At 37.3% G+C, this 23,730-nt stretch overlaps 1 protein-coding gene across 2 annotated transcripts in view; it reads right to left on the reverse strand.

Moving 5' to 3' along the window:
- Nucleotides 1-23,730, reverse strand: part of AOPEP (aminopeptidase O (putative)) — a 524,226-nt gene that overhangs the window by 139,361 nt on the left and 361,135 nt on the right. For both annotated transcript variants that reach the window (XR_008913378.1, XM_007497916.2), the window contains exon 11: nt 17,268-17,328. Coding sequence is in view for 1 of the 2 variants with exons in the window: in XM_007497916.2 (XP_007497978.1) it covers nt 17,268-17,328 (61 nt within the window). In the remaining variant the exon portion in view is untranslated. The remainder of the gene's footprint in view (nt 1-17,267; nt 17,329-23,730) is intronic.

Consider the following 23,730-nt stretch of genomic DNA (forward strand, 5'->3'; position numbering starts at 1 on the left):
ATCTTACTCTGTAATAGTTTGCAATGAGCTTGTTTGTTTAATTAGTTTAGCTTCTGGCTGGCATTTCTCTCTGTTGAGGACACTGAGTGGGCTTTGAGGCCTTTCGGTCTTCTCCATGCGGTGACTACTTCTTATAAAGCAAAGTTCCAGAGGTGGTATTACCTAGTGGCTGGAGAGCTCGCCTTGGAGCAAGGACGATCTGGGCACAAGCCTTTCTTTGGCATTTACCAGGCCGTGTAACTTGGGCGATTCTCTTAGCTGGTTACTGACAAGTCACTAACACAATTCTAGGTAATTCTTTACAAATATAAGTGACATAGCCGTGAACCAGAGAAGGAAATGCAAACCACTCCAGTATCTCTGCCCAGAAAACCCAAATGGGGGGGGGGGGTCAATAAAGAGTCAGACCTGACTAAAAAGTGATTGAACAACAGCAAAAATGTAAGTTGGGGATGGAGGGGGGTGGTGGGACCCCAAGACAAAAACAAAAAGTACATTTCCTCAAGGAGGGCTTGTTTTATTCAGATGACAAGGAAGTCTGAAAGGCTGACGCATTGGGGGATCGCTTGGGTGAATTGTTGGATGTAGAAAGTGGCCTGTAGAGTTCAGGAAATGACTCATCTACCAGTATGTTCCGAATGCAGAATGCATGAAGGAGACGACTGGAAATAAGGCTGGGAAAGTAGATCAGAGCCACCTTTGAGAATGTTGAAAGGGCCAGGATAAGGAAGCTATAGGCAAGAGAGAGTGAGCTTGTAAAATCAGGGTGACATAGAGTTAGGCCTGTACCTAAAGGTAGCTGTGTGAAGGATGAATTATAGAGTGAAGGAACTCAAGTCAGGAAGATCCATTAAGTGGCCATTACCGTGGCCCTCCTAAGTGGCAGCTGGATTCAAATTCAGGCTCAGCCTCTTACTAGCTAGGGGATTCTGGCAAATCACTTAATCTATTTGCTTCCATTTCCTCAATGGTAACATGTACATAACAGTAGCACCTCTTTCTCAGGGTTATTGTGAATATATTCTCAACCAAGAGAATATCTGTGAAATAAAAGCACTTAGCAGAGTGCCTGGCACATAGTAGGCACTTCTATAAAGGCTTATTCTCTTTCCTTCCCTGGTGATAGTTGTGGCAGTGTGAACAGAGAGGAAGAGATGATCGTGGGAGATGTTGTGGAGGCAGGATTGACTCAGCATCTAATTTGATATTGTTAGATGAGGGAGAGGCAAAGATGAATCAGAGTTATGAACTAAGGATCATGAACTGGGAGAATGGCAGTGGTCCCCACAAAAACAGGGAGGTTTAGAGAGGAACTGATGTAAGGATGGAGATAATGATATCCAATGTATACCATTAGTATTCAATGACTATATGCTATGCAATGTGTAGGCACTACATAAATGAAAATGGAAAAATATTTGATTTCAAAGAGTTTATATCATATTGAGGGAATTAATATGTACATATATAAGTTATTTCATAATGAAGGAGGGGAAGAGAGATGGAAGTGCCAACAATTACACACATCCTTCTTTAAAGGATCAGGAAAGACCAGGTGTAGGAGGTGATATGGAGATGAATTGATGCCCTGAGGCCATATTGAGACGATGACTTGAGATGGGTCTAGAATGGAGATGAGGATTTTCCAGGTTTGGGAGTTCATCAGTTCAAAAGCACAGGAGATACAGTGTGATGGGTACTGGGGAAGTCAAATTTACAGAGAACAATCAAAATTACAATTTTGGGACAATTTTGGCTCCCAAAAGAAAAGATGAGAGAGTGACCTATTCCTTTGCAAGACTTGGGGGTAGTATATGAATACTGCAGATAGTGTCAGATTTTCAAAGTTTTGATCAGCTTTGCTAATTTAAAAAAAATCAAGACCTTTAAGAAATGACACTTTGGGAGGAGGGAGAAGTAATTGGGGGGGGGGGAACTAGGTCATTTAAAAACAAAAGATAATACTTTGTTTAAAAAAAAAGCAGATGAGGGGGAAGCTGGGTGGCTCAGTGGATTGAGAGCCAGGCCTAGAGATCCCGAGAGGTCCTGGGTTCAAATCTGAACTCAGACACTTCCCAGCTGTGTGACTCCAGGCAAATCACTTAACCCCCACTGCCTAGCCCCTACTACTTTTCTGCCTTAGAATCAAATCAATACATAGTATTGATTCTAAAATAGAAGGTAAGAATTAAATATATATATTTGTATAATATATATATAAAATAGATGAGTTCTTTTGATACCACTTAAAAGGTTCATAGAGTTAGAGCTGGAAAGAACCTATCAACTTTACAGATGAGGAAACTGAGGCCCAGGGAAGAGATGAAACTTGTCCAAGGCCACCCAAACAGGGCTGGGATTCCAACCCAGAGTATCTATCCTGTTCTGTTAAGCCAGATTCTCTTTCCTTTGTACCTTCACTGCCTTTCCTCCATTGGCTGTAGATACTGTTTGTAAATGATCCTTAGTGATATTTTGTTCCATTTGCTGATCTAACACAGGTCTTGGAAAAGCTGTTAATATACTGAGTTGAGTTACATAAGGAGCTGGAAAACATCCCTGAAGGTTGTCAATGATTGATCTAATAATCTAATAATAAACAGCAGACTCAAGGATGCCATCAGAGGCTTAACTTCACTGATACAATCCCATCATGTTTAAGAAAAATTCACTCTGTCTGCCATCAGTGTGTTTGTGTGTATGTATGTGTAAATCAGTGGTATTGATCTCAAATGGAAACACAAGCACCTATTGACGTAGACAAGCACAACGAGCATTCTCCATGCTGTAGAGTATTTTTGCTTATTCAATTCTATATTGGAGAGTTTTGCCAGAGATTCAACGTTGACACCTCTGGTATCACTTCCCTCACTGCCATGGTGCATATTTTGTCCTGTCAATACTGGGCAGCACAATATGAATTTGAGCTGGCTTGATTCTTCAATATAAAAAAATATATTCACTTTACTACAAGAAGCCCATTTTTTTAGTCAAATGTTTCCTACTAAGACAGGTTCATATTCTGAAGCTAATAGAGTTTTCATAATACTTACATAGCTCTTTTCTTCTGAGAAGCTATTTTTATGAAATAAAGGGCAGTTACATCACCCCATTAAAATGTGCTCTACTGTACCACCGATTCAATTTTACTCAAATTTATATTCCCTTCTTCAGAAAGCAATGTTACTTCAACTCTATCACATAAAAGGTTGACATCGTGAGTATTATTCTTAATCTCACTGTTGCTATTTATTATCTGTGTGGCTAGGGAAAATCACTCACATGTGGGGCCTTGCATCCCTCATCTGAAAAAATGAGATTTTGTCTACACTGTTTCTAAAGTCTCTTCCAGGTAATCCCATCAGCAGCAGTGCTAGGATTTCTCTATTATAACATAATTCTCCATTACTGTGTGGTTTACAGAAGACACAACTTAATAAGTAATTACTGAACAAGATCTGAAAACGCTGGCGAAGAAGATCACAAGTGGTCTAAATCAGTGGCTCTCAAAGTGTGGTCCTGGGAACTGGTGCCTCTGAGACCCTTTCAGGGGTAAGGTCAAAACCATTTTCATAATAGTGCCATGACATTTTAAACTCGAATACAATAAATATAGATAGCTACAATCCAAATATGTGGAAGCTCTTTGGTGTCTTCAACAACTTAGATGAGTATAGAGGTCTTGAGACCAAAAAGTTTGCGAACCCATGCTCTAGATCAGAAGTATCAAACACAGGGCCTGTGACCCACAATACTCCCAAGTGTGGCCCAAACCAAATTAAAATGCAATTGTATGATATTTGGCAAAATAAATAAAAATGCAACAAGACACATGTGTGGATTAGTGACCCTGTTTTTATTTGAGTTTGACATGATTCTCAATAACGTATTTTATACAAAAATTGCCTTCAGTTGTTATTTACACTGAACCTTTGAGAAAAATCTATTAATTGCAATTCGAAGGCAAGTTAGCAAGCTCACCTTCTCTCTCAAGAAATGATGAAAGGCTGCAATAAATGATACCTAAAATAAATAAGGAGCCCCCAGTGGGTGGAGCAAGGAAGGGCAAAAGGCAGTTTGTAAAGAAAACCAAGACTGATGGGCCTCATTTCTAGAAGAAAGGAAAAAGGGAGACGAGAGACAAGAGGAAATGTTGTCATGATATCCATAATTGGACAATGTCTTGCCTTTCTGAGATTGCTAAAAAATACCCACAATGTTGAAGCAGTGTTTAGCTACATCCTCATCCTAGAAGAGAATTTTCTAGAAGAGTTTTTCAGAAAAATGAGGCTGTTCCTTTTAAAAACTAATAAAGGGCTCGAAGACACAAAAAAGAAAGAACGATCCAAAGATAGAGAAGGAAATCCTGACCTATACCAGGAAGTTGAAGAGTGTAAGAATGTGAAGAACGGAGGAAGAGGAGAAGGAGGACTCCTGAACACCTGAAACTGCATAAGAGACGGAAAGTTCTTCCTGTAGAAGGAGAAAATTATACCCAAAGGGGAGAGAGAGCAGCTGTTTGCCCTGCAAGGAATAATGATGTGCCTCATTAAAATGGAAATTCCTTGGGCCTATGGATTGATTTATTCTTTGTATTTGTATCTCTAACACATATTCCAATGTCTGACATACGGCAGTCATTTAATAAATACTTACTGATTGCTGATGTGAATTCTTGGTAACTGTCAAGAGAGAGACTATTTAGTAAGGGTTGGAAGAAGAAGAAATAACAGTGATGGTTCAGGACACCCTGTTGATAGGTAGTGATGCAGCTATTTGTTGATGGGGCATTAACAACAGAGAAAGCTTCTATCTTTTTCCTGGAACATGAATTGTGATATGGCAGAGATGTTCCTAAGATTGTCAAACCTAAAGATATTAGCTTTGAATATGAATCTGGTCATTCATAGAGGTCAAGAAAGATAATACCAGAAGAAATCTAGAAAATGTTGTTAAAATCTTGAAAGAGATAATGAATATCACTGTTTCCTACTGAAGAATGCATAGACTTCAGAAGAGAAAGGTAGTTTTTAGAAGTGAACAGTTACTTTAAAAAATGGTATAGGAGAAGAGGATTTGGATTTCTGAATCATGACTTAAATTACTGAAATGATTAAGTCTTAGTCAGGCACAGAATATACAAAAATAAATTTGCCTGAATTTTGTAAATCTAATTAAAAGGGCTTTATAATGAAAAAGGAAAGGGAAAGGACAAAATTGCCTACATACATCTACAAATCTTAATGTCTTAAAGCAACTGTCATTAACCTTTTTGCGTGTGTTCATGGACTCAATAGGCAGTCTGCTTAGACTAAAGACTCAAAATAATGTTTCTGAATGTATAAGATGACAAAGGAAATCAATTATTTTGAGATACATTTATGCAGGTCAAATTTACCATCCCAAATGAAGAACCCTTTTTTAGAGAATAGTTACCTTTCAAAGAAGGACAAAAACAAGAGATATTTGTAATAACTCACAGGAGACAAAATGCAGGAAAGAACCTTTTTCTTTTAAAAAAAAGTGGTCTTAGATGTCTATACCATTCAACCTAAAATTCTTCCCCAAAGTAAGTTGAACAAATTCCCACAATGCTAGATAGAATGCCAGACATGTTTCATATAGACCAAGTGATTTTATGTTTCTTTTACTTGAGAGTATGTTGACAATCAATTCACTTTGATTACATCCAGGGTCATTTGGGCCCCCAAAGTAGTCAAAACAACTCTGTCCAGTGTTTCTAATAATTTCTTTGACAAACCTCTGCATATCCTCTGTTGTCACTTGAGAAAATAATCTTCAAATAACTTTATCCATTCATTCTTTGTCATTATTATTCAGTTGTTTCAGGTTCTTTATGACTTATTTGAGGTTTTTCTTGGCAAAGATCCAGAATTGTTTGCCATTTCCTTCTCCAGCTCATTTTACAGATGTGAAAACTGAAGCAAGTAGGATTCAGTGAATTGCCCAAGATCACACATCTAGTAAGTGTCTGAGGCCACATTTGAACTCAGGCCTCCCTGCCTCTCTGCCTAGCAGCCAGGTGGGGAGTGCTTCCTCCCCATCTCCTGTGTGGGGTAAGGGAGGGGAAGGGGAAAAGGGAAGTATATATAATTCATGTTTATGCCCTCAGGGTTCTTATGGCTTATATCTCCCTAAGTTGGGACATAATAAATAGTTGTAAAATCAATGAATGTAGTTAGACGAGGCTCTAAGCAATCTCCTTTTCTACTTTCAATCATTCCCACCTATTCTATGATTCCTGAAATTCCACTGTTAAGAGTTTTTCAGTTCTTTAGCTTAATTTAAGTTTTTGATCCCTGTTAGAATGCAAATTCTCTCCAGAAGGTGAATATTGTAAGTACCATTAATTATTCACATTTTTAGGAGGAATGAGTTTCTAATTCTTGAGAACATGTTGGTATAGGGTAGGGATAGAAGACACTGAGAACCCGATATAATACACTAAAGGAGAATGGGATAAAAAAATTGGGTCTCTACAAATCAGTTTTTCCTATGATCCAATTGTGTATAAGGCTGACATTAGCTGGATTATGCTTTGTAGAGGTAGACAACCATCAAACCAGATATCTCCATCAATATTCTAAACTGTACTTCAAACAAGAATTAATATTCAAACTGTAACTATTATTGAAAATAGCTTCAGAGAATTACATTATCTCAAATGTGATCACTTGGCACTACTTTTTTTTTAAACCAATGGATCAATAAGCTTATTAAGTGTCCAGCATGTGCGAGTGGTGGGCCTGGAGTTAGGAAGATCTAAGTTCAGATCCAGGCTTAGTCCTTTATTTGGATAAATCCCTTAACCTATATCTACCTTAGTTCCCTCAACTGTAAAATGGTAATAATAATAGCCAACCTTATGGAATTGTTGAGAGGATCAAATGAAATATTATTTCTAATAAATATCTGTTCCCTTACCCTTTGATCTTATTTATGAAGTATCTACAATATATACTGCGTTGTGCTAGGGGCTGAGGTAACAAGTTCAAAGAATGAAACAGTCTCTACTTACAAGAAACTTATATTCTAATGAGCAAGATAACAAATACATGTCTGACTATATCCAGAATAAATATAATAAATACAAAGTGAATTATAAGGAAGCTGGAAAGGAAAGACACTAGTACTTGAGATGGAGGGGAGCAGTCAGGAAAGGATTTGAGTAGAAGGTCTAGGATTGCTTATTTAAGGGAAAAAAGGGGATTCTGTGAAGCAGTGATAAGAAAGGCATACATTCCAGTTAGGGCAGTAGTAGTAGTAGTAGTAGTAGTCTCTCGGTAACTGAAGATGACGATTGTCTTTGTGCGTTTTTGTGCACAAAGACACTTGTGCATGAAGATTTAAGTGGAAAAGTCATTGCACAGAGACAGTCCCACTCTCTCGTCATTGGAAGCCTGGGTCCATTGGAACGAAAAATTGTTACGACTGGAGACTTCCTCAGCTGACAAGAGACAGAGAGTTGTGAGTTAAGAGACTACTTTGGCTGTACTGCAGAGTTTGAGAGTGGCTAGAAAGATAGATTGAGGTTAAGTGTAAAAAGCTTTAAAAACTAATCAAAGGAGTTTATATTGTATCCTAGAGGGAGCCCCAGGAGTTGAATGAGTAGAGGAATAGCATGGCCAGATCTACACTTAAGGAAAATCTCTTTGCCAGTAGTATTTAGGATGAATATTATGAAAGCAAAGTTTTCATTCAAAGAAATAAAGAATGCTCATTTTCACCTGGAAAAGTATGTGCTATGTTTGATGTGAGTCAACTTAATAGCTACAATGAATGAGAATCAGATATGAAAGAAAGAATCAATAGCTGAAATATCAACTCAAAACATAAAAGTAAGGAATACCTTGTTTCATAGAGTCTTGGTGTCTCAGTATGATTACATTGATAAATAAGGGAAGAAGGAGCTGATTTTTTGTGGTTTATCATATCTTTAAGAGAATTAGTTGTTTTTTGTTTTTTGTTTTTTTAAGAACTTGTATACAAGGCAAAGCTAGATTCCATTAAAAACACTGCTATGGATCTTTTGAAAAACATTAGTCTCTTAGAAGTGTGATAAAATATGACAAACTAATTCTGATTGAACAATTACACAAAAAAATGAAATCATTAGGAATTAAAAACTGTTCCACATTAGGTTTGTTTTTGGTATTTATTGATTAAACTGCCCCCTCAAAGATCTTATTTATATATTTATTTGAAAGAATAATTTCTCTGACATTTCCAAAATCCATCATCTCAAATTTCTCACGTTAATGTGAAATTTGAATTTCTCAAAGACATTATTGCTAGGGTATCTAAACTAGTATAAAAATGACTTCCTGATGAAGCTATGTTCTCTGTTGGAAGGCTGTCAAGAATATTGTGCAATAATTTCTGAAATGAACCAAGTGGCTTTCTCTAAGTCAAAGACATGGTGTCCCTTCTATCATGTAAAGTATCTTGCACTGTGCTTCACATCTTTTCAAGTTCTTTGAGTTTAGCAATTGTAGCCACCTGAGACATAATGGTTTCTATCATCTAATAACATAACAACTCATGGTGGACTGGAAAGGAGGTTGCTGGGATGGATGTTTTAACAAGATAAAACATTATCATGTTCTCTCAGTTTTGGAAATCAACATAAATGAACTAGTCAACTCTTGATTATTCCAAGAATGTATATTCTATATGTGCATATTCTATATTGTGAAAAGGAATTTTTTAATCTTAACTTAATCAATACTTGGAGTGCTCCACCCTTTTAACTTAGTCAGGAACTTGAGAATCCTTTTGATAAAAGTTCACACCCTCAGAGGACAGGAGGTAGATCCCACAGGCACTACCCAGAGGCAAATTAAGAAACTTTGATTGGTTCCTGAGATTTAATAGACCAGCCCACAGTGAAAGGAAGGAGAAACCAGAGAGACAGGAAGTGATGTGGAGAAAACTGCCTATAAAAAAGCCAGCCATGGGAATTCTGATTCATTCTGTTGATTTGGTGTGGCTCTTGCTGAGGGAAGACTTCTGCACTGGTGTCTCTGCATTGGATTTCTGCTGCCTTGGTGGCTCTTGCTGAAAGAGGGATTCTTCTATGTAGCACTTCTGCGTTAGAGGACTTCTGTGTTGGTGGCTCGAGGAGTTTGGCTTCGGTAACTTGCTTGGGTTGAGGAGACACTGGCCTTTCCACTCTTCTCCTGTCTTTGGTGGGACACTCTCTTTGGTGAGACACTCAGATCTGGACTTAGTTACTTTAGCTAGGCAATGTTTTCTACCTCCTTACTACATTTCCCTCTTTACTATCCCTACTTTGCTATAATAAAGCTACTAAAGCTCCTAACATTCTTGTGACTTAAGATTAATTTTATAAATGGTGACCACAACAATTCTTTTTAACCATTATTACATTTGGCCACCCAATTTTAATTATTACAATATGTATATTTTCCATCTTACTTTTCCTCCTTACTTCCTTTTCATTTATTTAAACAATTGGCCATAAGTCCCTGATCAAGATGACAATCAAATCACTTATTTTGGTTCTGTCAGTAGTTCAGGAAATAGCCTTATAGAAGGTTTAAATTAATAGCTGAAGTGAGGTTAACTAGCTACTTTGCCTTTTAAATAGGTGAGAACACAATCTGATAAACATTCTTATGTAGAAGAGCTTAATCTTCTTGGCACTACAAGGTAGAACCAAGATCAATAAATAAAAATTATTGAACAGATTTTAAGTTCATAAGAACAATAAGCATTAAAAATAAAATTAGATGCCTTGTGAGGTAGTGAATGCCCCGTCACTTGAGAAATCTTCACATAGTACCAATCAGAAATGATGTATAAGAAGATCACAATAGGTTGCAATTGAACTAGATAATTTCTAAATTCCTTTTACTCTCAAGTTCTATGATCCAATGAAAATTATTGAACATATATTTGGAAGATAATTTGGAATTTTAAACTTTTGTAGTTATTTATGGGTTTTAATTATCCGTCATATCACATAAATCACAGGGATCATAGATTTAGGGTCATCTGTTGGAAGTCATCTGTTCCAAGCCCCTCATTTTACAGATGAGAAAACAATGACTCAGAGAGGTTAATTGCCTTATCCAGGAACACATAGCTTTTAAGTGTCTGTGATGAGATTGAAACCAGAGACCATCTGACTCCCAAGTATAGCATCTAATCCACTGTGTTACATGTTCCCCATCTCTTAAGATCATAAAAAATGGAAGGCTGCCTGAAAACTATCTGTTTCTGAACTTCAGCGAACACTTCGGTGCTCTGGCAAATATACGAGTGAGGTGAATTCTACAGATAAATACAGTCACTTTAATACAGATCCATTTATAAATTTATTTTTATCTCCTGGGGAAATTGAGATCATTCAATGCCCTCCTGATTTCTAGCTGGAGGTAGCTATGTGGAACAATGGATAAAGTGCAGGGCTTGTAGTCACAAAGATCTCAGATCTTCCCAACAACTCAAGGAAGCCAGTAGAGCACTCAAGCTACCCACCAGTTATCCATCTTTAACTCTTGCCATATAATCAGATGATCTTCTTCCCTGATATATTTCCATGATGAAATCTTTTATCATACTTCTTCAGACCACTACTTGTTTTATGTTGCAGATTACTTATGTCCACCATGTGCTACTTCATTAGTTTCTGTATGGGTCTCATTGTTAATTCCTGAGAGACTATGGTGTTCTGCAACATGCAATCATACACCACTGGTAGAATATTAATATGAAAATGGTGAGCTTTGGGTTTTTTATTTAAATCCGAGATCATTGAAAAAGTTTTGCAATTTCCTGAGAGCCATATAATTTGTTTTCCTCTTCCTATCTCATTCTTTTATACTGTCTTTCCCACATTTCTACATATTTCAGTCAATGTTGTGATGGTAAATATGTGTACTATGAAATACTGTGAAAGTTTGTCCATCCCTTCCCCACCAACACCCTCACAAAGGATAGCCTTGAAGCATGTGTAGATGAATCTCATAAAAATTTTATATAGATGGGAAAGTATGCATAGAGGTCAGTAGTTGTTGATGTTTTCTCAGCTGCATTTTTCAGTACTAGTAAAGTTCCAGACTTTTTTCCATGCCTTTGGTAGAACTGATCCCCTGACACTCTTACTTGTCCACATACTAGTCTAACTAACCTGTGTCTAATCCAGCTATTCTCTCCCAATTTGTTCTCTTTTGTAAGCATATTTAATAATGTAATCAGTGTCTAAATTCAGAGGCTCTATTATATTGAATGATGAAAAAAACTCAGTAAGAAAATCTTTTCATTAGTCCCCAAATTCTACTACTTGGCATTAAATTGGGGCTTTTCCCTACAATGGTTTAGAATGAAGGCTCCTTAAACTCAAATAGTTTAAAAATTAGGAAGGGATTTGATCAGTTGCTATTACCCATTTCAGATCCTTCCCCTGGCAACCATTTTCTCTCAGAATGAGAAATTCTGTGACAAACCAATTGTTCATCCTAGGGAAGAGAAATGAAAATCCATGCACAAAGTTTGCCCAAAGGAGATTTACTGAAGGATATTCTTTACAGATGTCTGGAGAAAGTACTTGGTACTGTGGGCCTCCAAATCTGCATCTAGCTTAGGGTGATGGTAGCTCTAGAGAGAGCTTCCCAGCTTTCATTTTTCTTCCTGGGACAAGCCCCTTTCCAGATGTCCACTCTCAAAGACTGAAGAGTTGCCTTTCACGTCTCTATCTCCCTGACTCTTCACACATCTAAATGGTTGCAAACTTTTGTTGATTCGACAACATTTCTCAAGTTCATTGCTTCTTTTGGAAGGTGGTCTGTAGGAGTTGCTGTGGTAAGATGAAATCCATTACCTAATGACCTACTTTTGGTTTTAAATTTTTAAAATAGGCTAGTCTTTTGAATAAAAAAAAAAATTAAGTTCGGGGGCAGTTGGGTGGCTTAGTGGATTGAGAGCCAGGCCTAGAGAGGGGAGGTCCAAGGTTCAAATGTGGCCTCAGACACTTCCTAGCTGTGTGACCGTGGGCAAGTCACTTAACCTCCAATGCCTAGCCCTTACCACTCTTCTGCCTTAGAACCAATACACATTATTGATTCCAAGATGGAAGATAAAGGTTTTTATAAAAAAAATAAATAAGTAAAAAGAAAGTTTATTGTTAGACTTCTACTCACAATATTTCTAGATTGTTAAGACATACAATTTCTCTAGTTCAGACCTTCATCTCTTCTCACCTAAACTTTTGAAAAACCCTTGTAGTGTTCCTGACTACAATTTATTCTCTTTCTAATCCTTCAGATAACTCATCAGAAAGTAATACCCTTATCATATCCTTGTGCTACATTTCATTGCCTTTCCATGACTGACTAAATAAAGCATACACAGTGCACAGAGCTGAGAGTACAAATACAAAAAAAATCCTCAGTTCTTGCCACAAGGCACTTACACTTTATGGGGGGGAAAAAAGAATGTATGCACAGATAAGGTAATTTGAGGAAGCAGAGATCATGGAAAACTGGACAAGGTTTCCCTATGAAGATGCCATTTGTTTTGAACCTTGAAGAATGACAAGGATAAGACAAGGAAGGAATATCTCAGGCATAGGAAAAATATCATACAAATGTGTAAAATTCTATACTTTATACTCTTTCTAAATCTTTATTCCTTGTTTTCATTTTCTCTTGCTCCTGTCTGGGATCACTTTCTACCCTTCTCTCCTTCTTTCCTCAATCGTCACCAATTGAATTTCCTCCTTTCTGCCAATGCTTAGCTCATGCTACTTTTCCCATAAAGCTTTCCTGACCTTTCTTCCCCTACTACTACACAAATGTACACTTCAAAACGAAGTATTTCTCCTCAAATTTCTCACAATTACTTTGCTTACATTTCTTCTTTGTACTTACTGTGCTTTCCTTATCTGTATATGTGTATCCTGTACCTCTAACCCCATTGTAAATTCTTTCTGGCCTTTAGGCTTTCCGTTCTGTCTCTCTTTGTATCCTCAACATCAGCCCCTTAATAAATGCTGAATTATTAGTTCAGCTCTATTTAATCCATTAAACTTTAGGAAAGGCTCCGTTTATTTCTTCTACATGTGGAAATGGGTATGTAAAAAGGGTAGTGAGGATTCCTGCATTTCATGTATATCAGAAAATTAAAGTTTCTCTGCAGAATATCATTATTAAAAGTCACATTTTACGAAGAATCGTTTCGAATGTTGATGGTGCAACTAGCTTCAGCTTTGTTTCTATGGACCAGTGCTCTACACAGCACTGCCACTCAAAGATTGGGGCCTGCTTGTCTTTGCTGCTTGAGGGCTCATACTTATTTCTCTACTGCTGTGCTGGCTAATTCCAGACTTTTTTATGATTTCCATTTAGTGAGGCTGATGAGGCTAACCCAAGTCAACCACAGCAGTTGCCATTTTGGCAGAGCACAAAAACGGCTCTTTGGATGAAAACTTCACCAGTATAATGTGAACGTCCTGTCATGAATGACTTCAATTGCCGGCCACAAAAATTACAAGGCAGAACAAAGGGCTTCTGAGCAACTTTGGGAGCTCTGGTAATGTTAGGACTGACCTGGCATATTAGTAACTTTATATTATAATGAATTGAACAATGAACAAGGTATCCCATTCACTGAGCGGCTCCCATAACTGGGGGTTCCCTGATCCCAAGCTTCTTTCACTGAAGTGGAAACCTGCTCTCGGAGAGCAGCAGTGCTGAAAGCAGGTAAATCATCATCAAAAAATATAAATAATCAGAGGAAATGGGTGGAAAAGATTAAAAGGAGCAGTCTGACCATTCTCCAAGGAAAGGAAGAGCACTAAATCACCATCCTTTCTGCCGAATCCTGTTGTTTTTACAGAATAGTTAAACACCCAAGGAAATACCGGCTTGGTCTACAAGACAATTTATAGCTGGGTCAGCCCCACTGCATCTGGATATGTTTTTATAGCGGGCTCCATTAGTTGATAGCATAGAGTTTTGTCTACATTAGTAGCTATTAACCAGTGCTACTTAAATTTTAGGGAAAATACACTCTACAGAACTCAATTTTCCTCTAAAATTTTTAAATTTTTCTTGGTCAAGTTACACAGTTAGTGGTAGACAAACCCTTTCAAAGATAAATAACAGATACCCACTTGCAAGGACTCAGTCAGTGAAAAAGCATTTAATAAATGCTTACTCTATGTCAGGCATTGTGCTAAGTGCTGGGGACACAAAGACCACCCTTCTGAGAATGGATTAAAGCGAAGGTCAATCTCAATGCTCTCAGTCTGATGCTGGGTGTCCCTGCTTACAGGAACAAAATTAAGGACCCTTTCTTTGCTCTCCCCTCAGGGTCAAATGCTCCAAATAGCAACTCAGTTGTTCACAAGGCTAAAATATGGAAATCAGCTTTCCGGGCTTCCTGCTATCCCCAGCCCCCTCCAAACCCTCAAAGTCCCTGGGAGCCTTTTAAAACTGCCAGTTGTGGAACTTGCTGTTAGAGGATTTGCCGCAAATGCCCCCTTTGAGAATGTAAAAACTCAGCTATTCAGAACCCAACATACTAAGTTTATAAACGAATGAATGAAATCTGACTTTCACATAAAAAAACAACCCCAACATATAAGCTTATTGCACTGGGGAAAAGAGGATCATGGTTCAGATTCTGGTTCTGTGACATCAGGCAAGTCAGTGTCACCGTGGTGGACGGTGCTCCCATCTGTGAAATGAGCTCCAAGAACCTGTCCAGGTCCAAATCCTGCTATCGGTTGCGGGTGGTTTTCAAGGTTATTGAATCGTAACAGCAGAGATTTGGAGTTGAAGGGGACATCCAGGTCATCTAATCCAACACTCTATTTTATATATAACACCCTCACTGGGTACTTGGCCAATCTGCCCTCACATTCACAGGTGGAGGACTCAGATTCTGGGGGAACTCTGTGGATCTTCAGTTCAAACACGGTACCTCAAAAGCCTCCTCTAGTGTGCTTCCCATTAAGAACTGGCCAATAGAGGGCAGCTAGGGGAGGTAGTAGACAGAGAGTCAGGCCCAGAGACAGAAAGTCCTGGGTTCAAATGTGGCCTCAGACACTTCCTAGTTGTGTGACCCTGGGCAAGTCACTTAACCCCCATTGCCTAGCCCTTACCGCTCTTCTGCCTTGGAGCCAATGCCCAATCTTGCCTCTAAGATTGAAGGTAAAAAATACAAAGAATCAAGCAATAGGTGCTATTAGTTTTTTTCTTCCTTTTTATCCAAGGCATTTCACTCTGGATTGCACAGCACACCCAGTAGTCCTGGCACACACTCTCCCACTACCGCAGCATCCATGGGAAGTGTGAGCTTAAACTTAGAGTAAAATATCAGTAAGGGATACACGGACAAGGCCAGGACAACTCACAGCTCCTGCTACAAGTCCCTTTTCTCTTCTAGAATCCTCACACTTAGTTTCCAGGCTTTGCTCTTTCCCACCATCTAATTCTCAACTGCTAGTGGTTGTAATAATCCTTGAAGTGACTTCCTCTCTCTGGTGCCTATCTCTAAACGATACCTAGATAACTAAAATGACCTGCAGTGTATCTCTTTTCCCCACTGGATATATATTCAGCAGGACCCCCTATGGGTCCAGGAGCTCCCCTTCAAAACAACAAAAATTTGGGGGGATAGGAAGGAAAAATCCCATTTTTTACTTCTTAAGCTTTGACTGCTATACTGCCTAGAGCTCTTCAGGACTCTGCTTAAGTCCAAAAGGAAGTAGCTAATGCTTTTTTCTTCAGGCTGCCTGTTTCCTCTTGATTTAAAGGGCATTTTTCCCTTATAAAAGGGCCGGCCTAATGCATTTCTATAACCTCCCTAACCCCTCAATTAACAATGTCATTATACCTGGGCCTTCAGTGACTATGTTAACTAAGGAAGGCAGGATGGGGCCATCTTATCCCTCCTCAATTACACATGGAAGAGAAGCCCACAGGCACAAAGGTAATCTGAGGCAAAGCTGAGATTCTAAACCAGGCCCTCTAACTCCAATTCCAGCACTTTTCCCACCATACCAAACTGCCTCCGCTTAGAGAACAGCTTCATGAAAAACCATCCCATGATATGAAAGTAGTTACTCAAGGTTTTGCTACACTTAGTAAAGTATCCGCTGTTCTTCTGCCCATTAGGACTAAACTAAACCAACACATTTTATCATACCAACCAGGCTCATGCATCATGTTCCACAGATACTGTGAATACTCTTTCAAGAATCTAAATTAATATCATTATTAGAGAAAATTTCATAACAGTAGTGGATCCGACCTCTAAGAGAGGGATGGAAGGATAGCAGAGAACAGCTCCTTCTTTCTGATCCTTAATTTTTCGCCTTACTGACATCCTGAGGCACTCAGGTCTTTCTTAGGGTAAATTAATAAAACTGGACCATATTTCAGTAGCTTGTCAATAAGGAACTAGTGGCTCCTTATAATAATTGTGCAAAGAATTACGGTAAGCTGGAGATAAAATGATAATTATGACTCAGACACAGATCTCAAGGAGTTCACTATCTACTCAAGAGGGGGGGGGAAAAGTATATATATATATTTATAAATATATAGATATACTTTTCCCCCCCCCTCTTGAGTATATATATATATATATATATATATATATATATATATCTTTGATAAAAAGAGGACGTGGAAAATCCAAGGTAATCCAAACTCATACAGTGGTATGAAAAATATAAAGTATAGATCATTTTAAACTAAGAACATGGAGTATCCGAAAAAGCTTCATGGAGGAAGTGCTACCCAAACTGGGACCTGAAGAAAAGGTTCCAGCAGCTGGCTTTAGGCATAAAGATAATATGAACAAAGGAATGAAAATAGAAATCTCTAGTATATGAGGAAAGGAAGTAGGACATAGGACTGGAAAGGAAAGATTTTGAGTCTGGATTACTTGGGAGTTTGGTGGTAAAAATCAGAAACAGAATATAGGAGGAGGGAAAGAAAGGCTTTGCTGGCCAGACTGAATTCTAGCACAATGGACTTGATAAATAGTTCTCTAGAAATGTTAAATGCCCCTACACAAAAGATAACACAGCACCACATGCCACTTTATGTGATGCACAATTCATATTGTACCATCTCATTTAAAGCACATGGTCATTTAGATAGTTGGTTAGTAATATTCCCCAAATTGACATACTGAAATTAAATTTATTGCCATCATAACACTAGTAGTACACTAAGTAGAAATCTGCAAATATACACGTAGGGGGTTACCTTTGGTATTCCAGAAGTATCAAGCCAGTTCTGAAAGATATCTTCCACAGATAGCCCGAGCCTTTAAAAAAATCAAAGGATTAAAAATAATTACATTTTGCTTTTTCATAAAATAGTTCCTTCTGCAAAGCAACAAACTGAGAAAAAAATTTTATGATAAGTTTCTCTGACAAGGGTCTCACTTCTCAACTATATAAAGAACGAGGTCAAATTTGTAAGAATTCAAGTCATTCCTCAATTCATAAATAGTCAAAGGCTATGAGTAGGCAGTTTTCAGATGAAGAAATCAAAGCTATTAATAATTGTATGAAAAAATTATCTAAATCACTCTTGATTAGAGAAATGCAAATTAAAACAACTCTGAGGTACCACCTCACACCTCTCAGATTGGCCAATATGACAGTAAAGGAAAATGTTAAATGTTGTAGAGGATGTGGCAAAATTAGGACACTAATGCATTGCTGGTGGAGTTGTGAATTGATCCAACCATTCTGGAGAGCAATTTGGAATTATACCCAAAGGACTATAAAAGAATGATCCAATATTGGATCCCTTTGATCCAATAATAGCATTGGTAGGTCTGTATTGCAAAGAGACAAAAAAAATGGGAAAGGGTCTGCTTGTACAAAAATATTTATAGCTATTCTTTTTGTGGTAGCAAAGAATTAGAAACTAAAGGGATGTCCCTCAATTAGGGAAATGGCTGAACACATTGTGGTCTATGAGGGTGATGGAATACTATTGTTTTATAAGGAATGATCAGGATGATTTCAGAAAGAGCTGGAAAGGCCTACATGAACTGATGCAGAGTGAAATAAACAGAACCAGGAGATCATTATACACAGTAACTGAAATATTGTGGGAGGATCAAATGTGACTGATTTTGCTACTAAAAGCAATACAATGATCCAGGACAATTCTGAGGGATTTATGAGAAAGAATACTCTCCACCTCCAGAGAAAGAACTATTGAAGTAAGAAGGCAGTTGGAAGCATCTGATTTATCACTTCTTTATTTGGGAATACTTTTTAAGGTTTTGATTTTATAAGATTATTCATTACAAAAATGAATATTATGGGAACCTGTTTTGCACGATAATACATGTATAACCCAGTTTGAATTGCTTGTCAGCTCTGGAAGGGGGAGGGAAGAAGGGAGGGAGACAATTTGGATCATATAACTTTGGAAAACTTATGTGGAAATTTGCTATTAAAATAAAAAGAATGTTTTAAATAGTTCCCTCTCACCTAGTCAAGTACATGGACAACAGAAAATTTCCAGAGAAATATATATATATATATATATTAGTTTAATCTGCATTATTATTATTTTTCTATTAAATTTTTTATTTAAAATATTTTTCATGTTTACATGATTCATGTTTTCTCCCTCCTTTCATCCTTTCCCCCTCCTGGAGTTGACAAGCAATTCCATTGGGTTTTATATATATATATATATAAAATCAATCAAACATATTCCCATATTATTGATTTTTTAAAAAGAGTAATCCTTTAAAAACAAAACCCCAAATCATATACCCATATGAACCAATGATAAATCATATGTTTTCTTCTGGAAGAAAGTAGATATTCTTGGCAAAAAAGACCATAATTCTATGGATTAACCAGTATTTTGTAATGTACTTTCATTAAAACCATGCTCTTTTTAGTTTATCTTCAAAGATGAGATAGAATTTAAAATTTAAAGGCATATTCTATTTGTTCCTTTAAATAAATCTCATGCTTGGGAAAGAAAAAGTAAGGGGAGTAGCAAAGGAATATATATATATATATATACACACATATATATGTATATGAATGGCATAAAAGTTAAGAACAGGTGTTCCCAAGTGGAATTTTTGTCAAAAGAATTTGCTGGCTGGCATTTTATTTTTGAAAGATTCAAAAGCATTACATTTTAAAAAGTAATACTTTTATTGATCAACCTTTTGCTTTTATATTGCCTAGATTTCCCCATGTTCTCTCTCACCATCTCAAAGGGCTATCTCTTATAAAAAGAGATTATTTTTTTAAACCCCTACCTTTGGTCTTATAATCTATATTGTATATTGGTTCCAAAGCAGAAGAGCAGTAAGGGCTAGGTAATGGGGGTTAAGTGACTTGCTCAGGGTGACACAGCTAGGAACTGTCTGAAGCCAAATTTGAACTCAGGATCTCCTATATTTATGAAAGATTGTGTTTTTAAAAAAATGAGAAAAAGCAGCTAGGCAGCTCAGTGAATAGAGAGTCAGGCATGGATATGGGAGATCCTCAGTTCGAATTTGGCCTTAGATACTTTCAAGCTATGTGACCCCCCTGGTTAAATCCATTACTGCTCTTCTGCCTTGAACTGATATTTAGTATGAATTCTGAGAGAGAGAGAGAGAGAAAGAGAGAGAGAGAGAGAGAGAGAGAGAGAGAGAGAGAGAGAGAGAGAGAGAGAGAGAGAGAGAGAGAGACTGAGAAAGAGAGAGCAAGCAGCAAAATTCATTGATATGTCAAAAGAAATCTGTTACATGCAACATGTGAGTGAGCAGAGGTATCTTCTCATGTCTATTTTTTGGGTCAAGCTTGTTATTTATAATTTTGCAAATTTATTTGCAGTTGTTTTGGGGGTGTTTGTCTTTATACTTATATTGTTGTTATTGTGTATGTTATTTTCATCAGTTCATGACACTCTGTATTCATCATATTCACCTTTTCATATAGCACATTACATTTTATTTGTCCTAGGCTGGATCAAGGAAGTTCATGCCCTTTCAATTCTTACAAGGCTATGAACCCATTCTCAGAATGATGTCTCTAACTGAATAAAGGGGCACCTAGATGGCACAGTAGATAGAGTGCCAAGCCTGAAATCAGGAGGCTGGATTCAAGTCTAGCATCATACTCTCCCTAGCTGTGTGACTCCACTGGGCAATCATTTAACCTCAGTTGCCTAACCCTTGCCCCTCTTCACTCTTAGAATTGATGTTAAGACAGAACGTGAGGGTATTTTGAAAAAATGAATAGATAAGGATTAGAAAAGAAACTAAAGTACAAAGAAATAGTTATAAATATACATGTATATTTTAATTCCCCCCAATAATAGGTGTTTACTTTGTTTTGAGTGTTTTGATCCTACAAAAAGTGTCAGGGGAGCTATGGTACAGTAGAGGGAACACAGGACCCAGGACGTGAAGTTGAGCCTCAAGCACTTATCAGGTGTGTGGAACCTGGGCAAATCATTTAACTTCCCTCAGGCGCAGTTTCCTCATCTGGAAAATGAGGATAATAATAGTACCTACCTCCCAAGGTTTTTGTGAGGATAAAAAGAGATATTTGTAAAGTGCTTTACATGTATATGTTAATGTATATGAATGCTCTATAGAGAGAGCCTTTCTTTTTGTCAATAACCTCCCTGGGGTATGGTCCAACAGTAGAATCTGTGAGTTCAAGGTATGGAAATTTTAGACATTTGATTTGCATAATTCTGAATTGCTTCCCCAAATGGTTAACTAATCCACAACCCTATCAACAATGCATTAGTGTACCAACTTTCCATAACTTCCCTAACTATTCCAATTAAAAAGCAGTTAAATTCGTGAAAGACACTTTAAAAAATCACTGAAGGTACTGGAAGAATGAAAAGCTAGATGCTGGCTTAGTAAGCTCTAGAATTAATTCTGAATGTTCTTATATGTATAACTTGAAAAAGCCCATAGAATAAAGCAAGTAAAACGAATAAAAATGTTACTTGAGGTCCAGTTCAGACTTGAGAACTACTAAATAGATCCTGTTTCCCTTGACTGTTTCTAACATTAGTAGTATCTGTTTTTAGAATCATTTAATTCTAAAGGTGGGAGTAACCATACAGTTCATTTTGTCAACATGACTCATTTGGACTGCTTTGACTCTGAATCAGGCAGAAACATTTCTACTTGTTATATCTTAATCTCCTAACATGTAAAATTTCTTTGCTCTCATGAAGTGCTAAATTGAATAATCCTTAAAATTAATTAGTATACAATGTATTCAGGGGTAAAATTGCTCCATTGTTTCTTCCTTCGATAAAATTTAGCTTGCAGAATCCCAGGAAGATGATAAAGTGAGGGGTCTTTTAAGGGCAATTCTTAGGGCCTCCAATACCAAAAATATAAGTAAAGACTCCTAAATGCAGATGATTCGACAATAATGTGCAAACTAAAAATGGAAAAAAGAAAATATTAAAAAAAAGTAATTCTTGCAGAAAAAAATAACTTTAGACTGACTCATCAACCTGGTATTCCTGATTAACTCCTCCCCCTGCTTCTTCCCTCTCTTGCTCAATTCACACCCAGTCTGAGGGGGCTGTGCTGCAATTTTAGGAACCTGCTTTCTTTTGGAAGTTAATATCTTAACAGGGATCTATGGGGAACCTCCCTTCCAAAGGCCAGGTGAAGGTCCCATTGCTCGGGGCACTAAAACTTTCCACCACCCAGTTCAGTTAATCTGTTAGCAGTATTAGGGACCTAACTTCCAGGGTGATTTGAGGTCAGTGAATCCAGCCATAGTAGAGGCTAGAGAAGCAGGAAGGGGTTGTGGAACTGAAGAGGTATATGAAGTTTGGAAGAGATGGATGGGGAGAAAACAGAAAAACACCAATGAAGGACTGGTTACAGTTCTTCTTTTTTTTTATACAGATCACTAGGTAACAAACAAGCAGTCACATAGGATGAAAGAAAAATAAATAAACTCCAAAAGTTTAGGTGTTTCAGAACAATTCTCTTAACCTTGTTGGAGGGAGGTTGTTTTCCCAGCCTTTTCAAGATTAGTCTCCAAGGTGAAGCCTAGAGAATACATAAAATCAGTTGTATAGTGATGATGGAGCCAAACAGACTCAACAACAGTGGTCTGTAGGATACTCTATGAGTCCATCTACTCCCCTTTAACCATTGAAAGACACAGATTTCCTCCAACCATTGTGATCTGAGAAAAAAATATAATAAAAAAATGTCTGTACACTCCAAAATACTTACTGCAGCAATTTTTAAACAATAAAGAAGCAGAAATAAAATGCCTGTCCATTGACTAGAGAATGGCTAAAGAAGTTCTGGTATATTGGCAAACTAAAACAAAATGAACCAAGAATTATAGGACTATGAAAATTATGATTTTTTAAAAGCCTAGATATATTTTAATAAATTATACATGAAAACTACTCAGATCACTTGGAACCAGAGGGCAAAATGACAATAGAAATTATATGCCATAGGAGTTGGGAACAGAGCCAATTTAGCAGGGTAAAGGCAAGGCCTTGCCAGAGCTCTCCCAAATTGCCCTTCAAACAACATTAAAATAATACTTCAAAATATATTTCAGAGGGGCAGAACCAACAAAAGGAGAGAATGAAACAATTTTCCAGGCCCCCAAAACTTAGAAGTTTGGTAGAAAAGGTCTTTGGGATGACAGGGTAGTGAAGACCAGAGCTGGTAGCCAAAAAGAAACAATTCAAATATGAATTGTTGTGAAGCCACAGTCAGGATAACATAAGATTTAGCAGCTTCTAATTTAAAGGATCAGAAGGCTTGAAATAAGATATTCCAGAAGACAAAGGAGCTAGGATTACAAACAAGAATCACCTACCCAGCAAAACAGTACAATCCTCTTCAAGGGGAAAAAATTTAATGAAATTGAGGATGTTTAAACATTCCAGAAATGAGTAGAAAAATCAGACTTCCAAATATAAATCTCAAGAGAAACAAAAAAATGGTAAACAGGAAAGAGAAATCATAAGAGACTCAATAATATTAAATTGCTTACATTTTTATATGGGAAGATGATATTTGTAATTTGTAAGAACCTAATCACTGTTAGGTCAGTTGGGAGTATACATAGTGTGCACAGGTGTGAACTGATTATGATGGGATAATATCCACCTCCCAAAAACTTAATGGATGAGAAAGATGGATGTACTGGGAAAAGGGAAGGGAGAGGTAGAATAGGGGTAAATTGTCTCACATAAAAGAGACATGAAAGAGTTTTTAGATTGAAGGAGATTGGGTGGGAGGATGACAGGCAATGCTTGAATCTAATTCTCATCATAATTGGTTCAAGAAGAAATAATAAACACACTCAGGAGTATAGAAGTCTACTTTGTCCTACAGGAAAATGGTGGGAAGGGTAATAAGACAAGGTGGATCTGACAGAAGGGAAAGCAAATTGAGGGAGGCAGTGATCAAAAGTAAAACACTTTTGAGGAGAGACAGAGTGAAAGAAGAAAGAGAGAAAGATAAACAGAAAAAAAAAGCAGGATGGAGGGAAATACAGAGTTCATCATAATTGTGAATGTGAATAGGATGAGTTCACCCATAAAACAGAAGTAAAGAGTAGAGTGGATTAAAAACCAGAATCCTACAATACATTGTTCACAAGAAACACACTTGACGTAGAGACACACATAGAGTAAAGTTAAGTGGCTGGATAAGAGTCTATTATGCTTCAGC

The sequence above is a fragment of the Monodelphis domestica genome, chromosome 7, assembly GCF_027887165.1.
Source record: "Monodelphis domestica isolate mMonDom1 chromosome 7, mMonDom1.pri, whole genome shotgun sequence".
In the NCBI taxonomy this organism is placed as follows: domain Eukaryota; kingdom Metazoa; phylum Chordata; class Mammalia; order Didelphimorphia; family Didelphidae; genus Monodelphis; species Monodelphis domestica.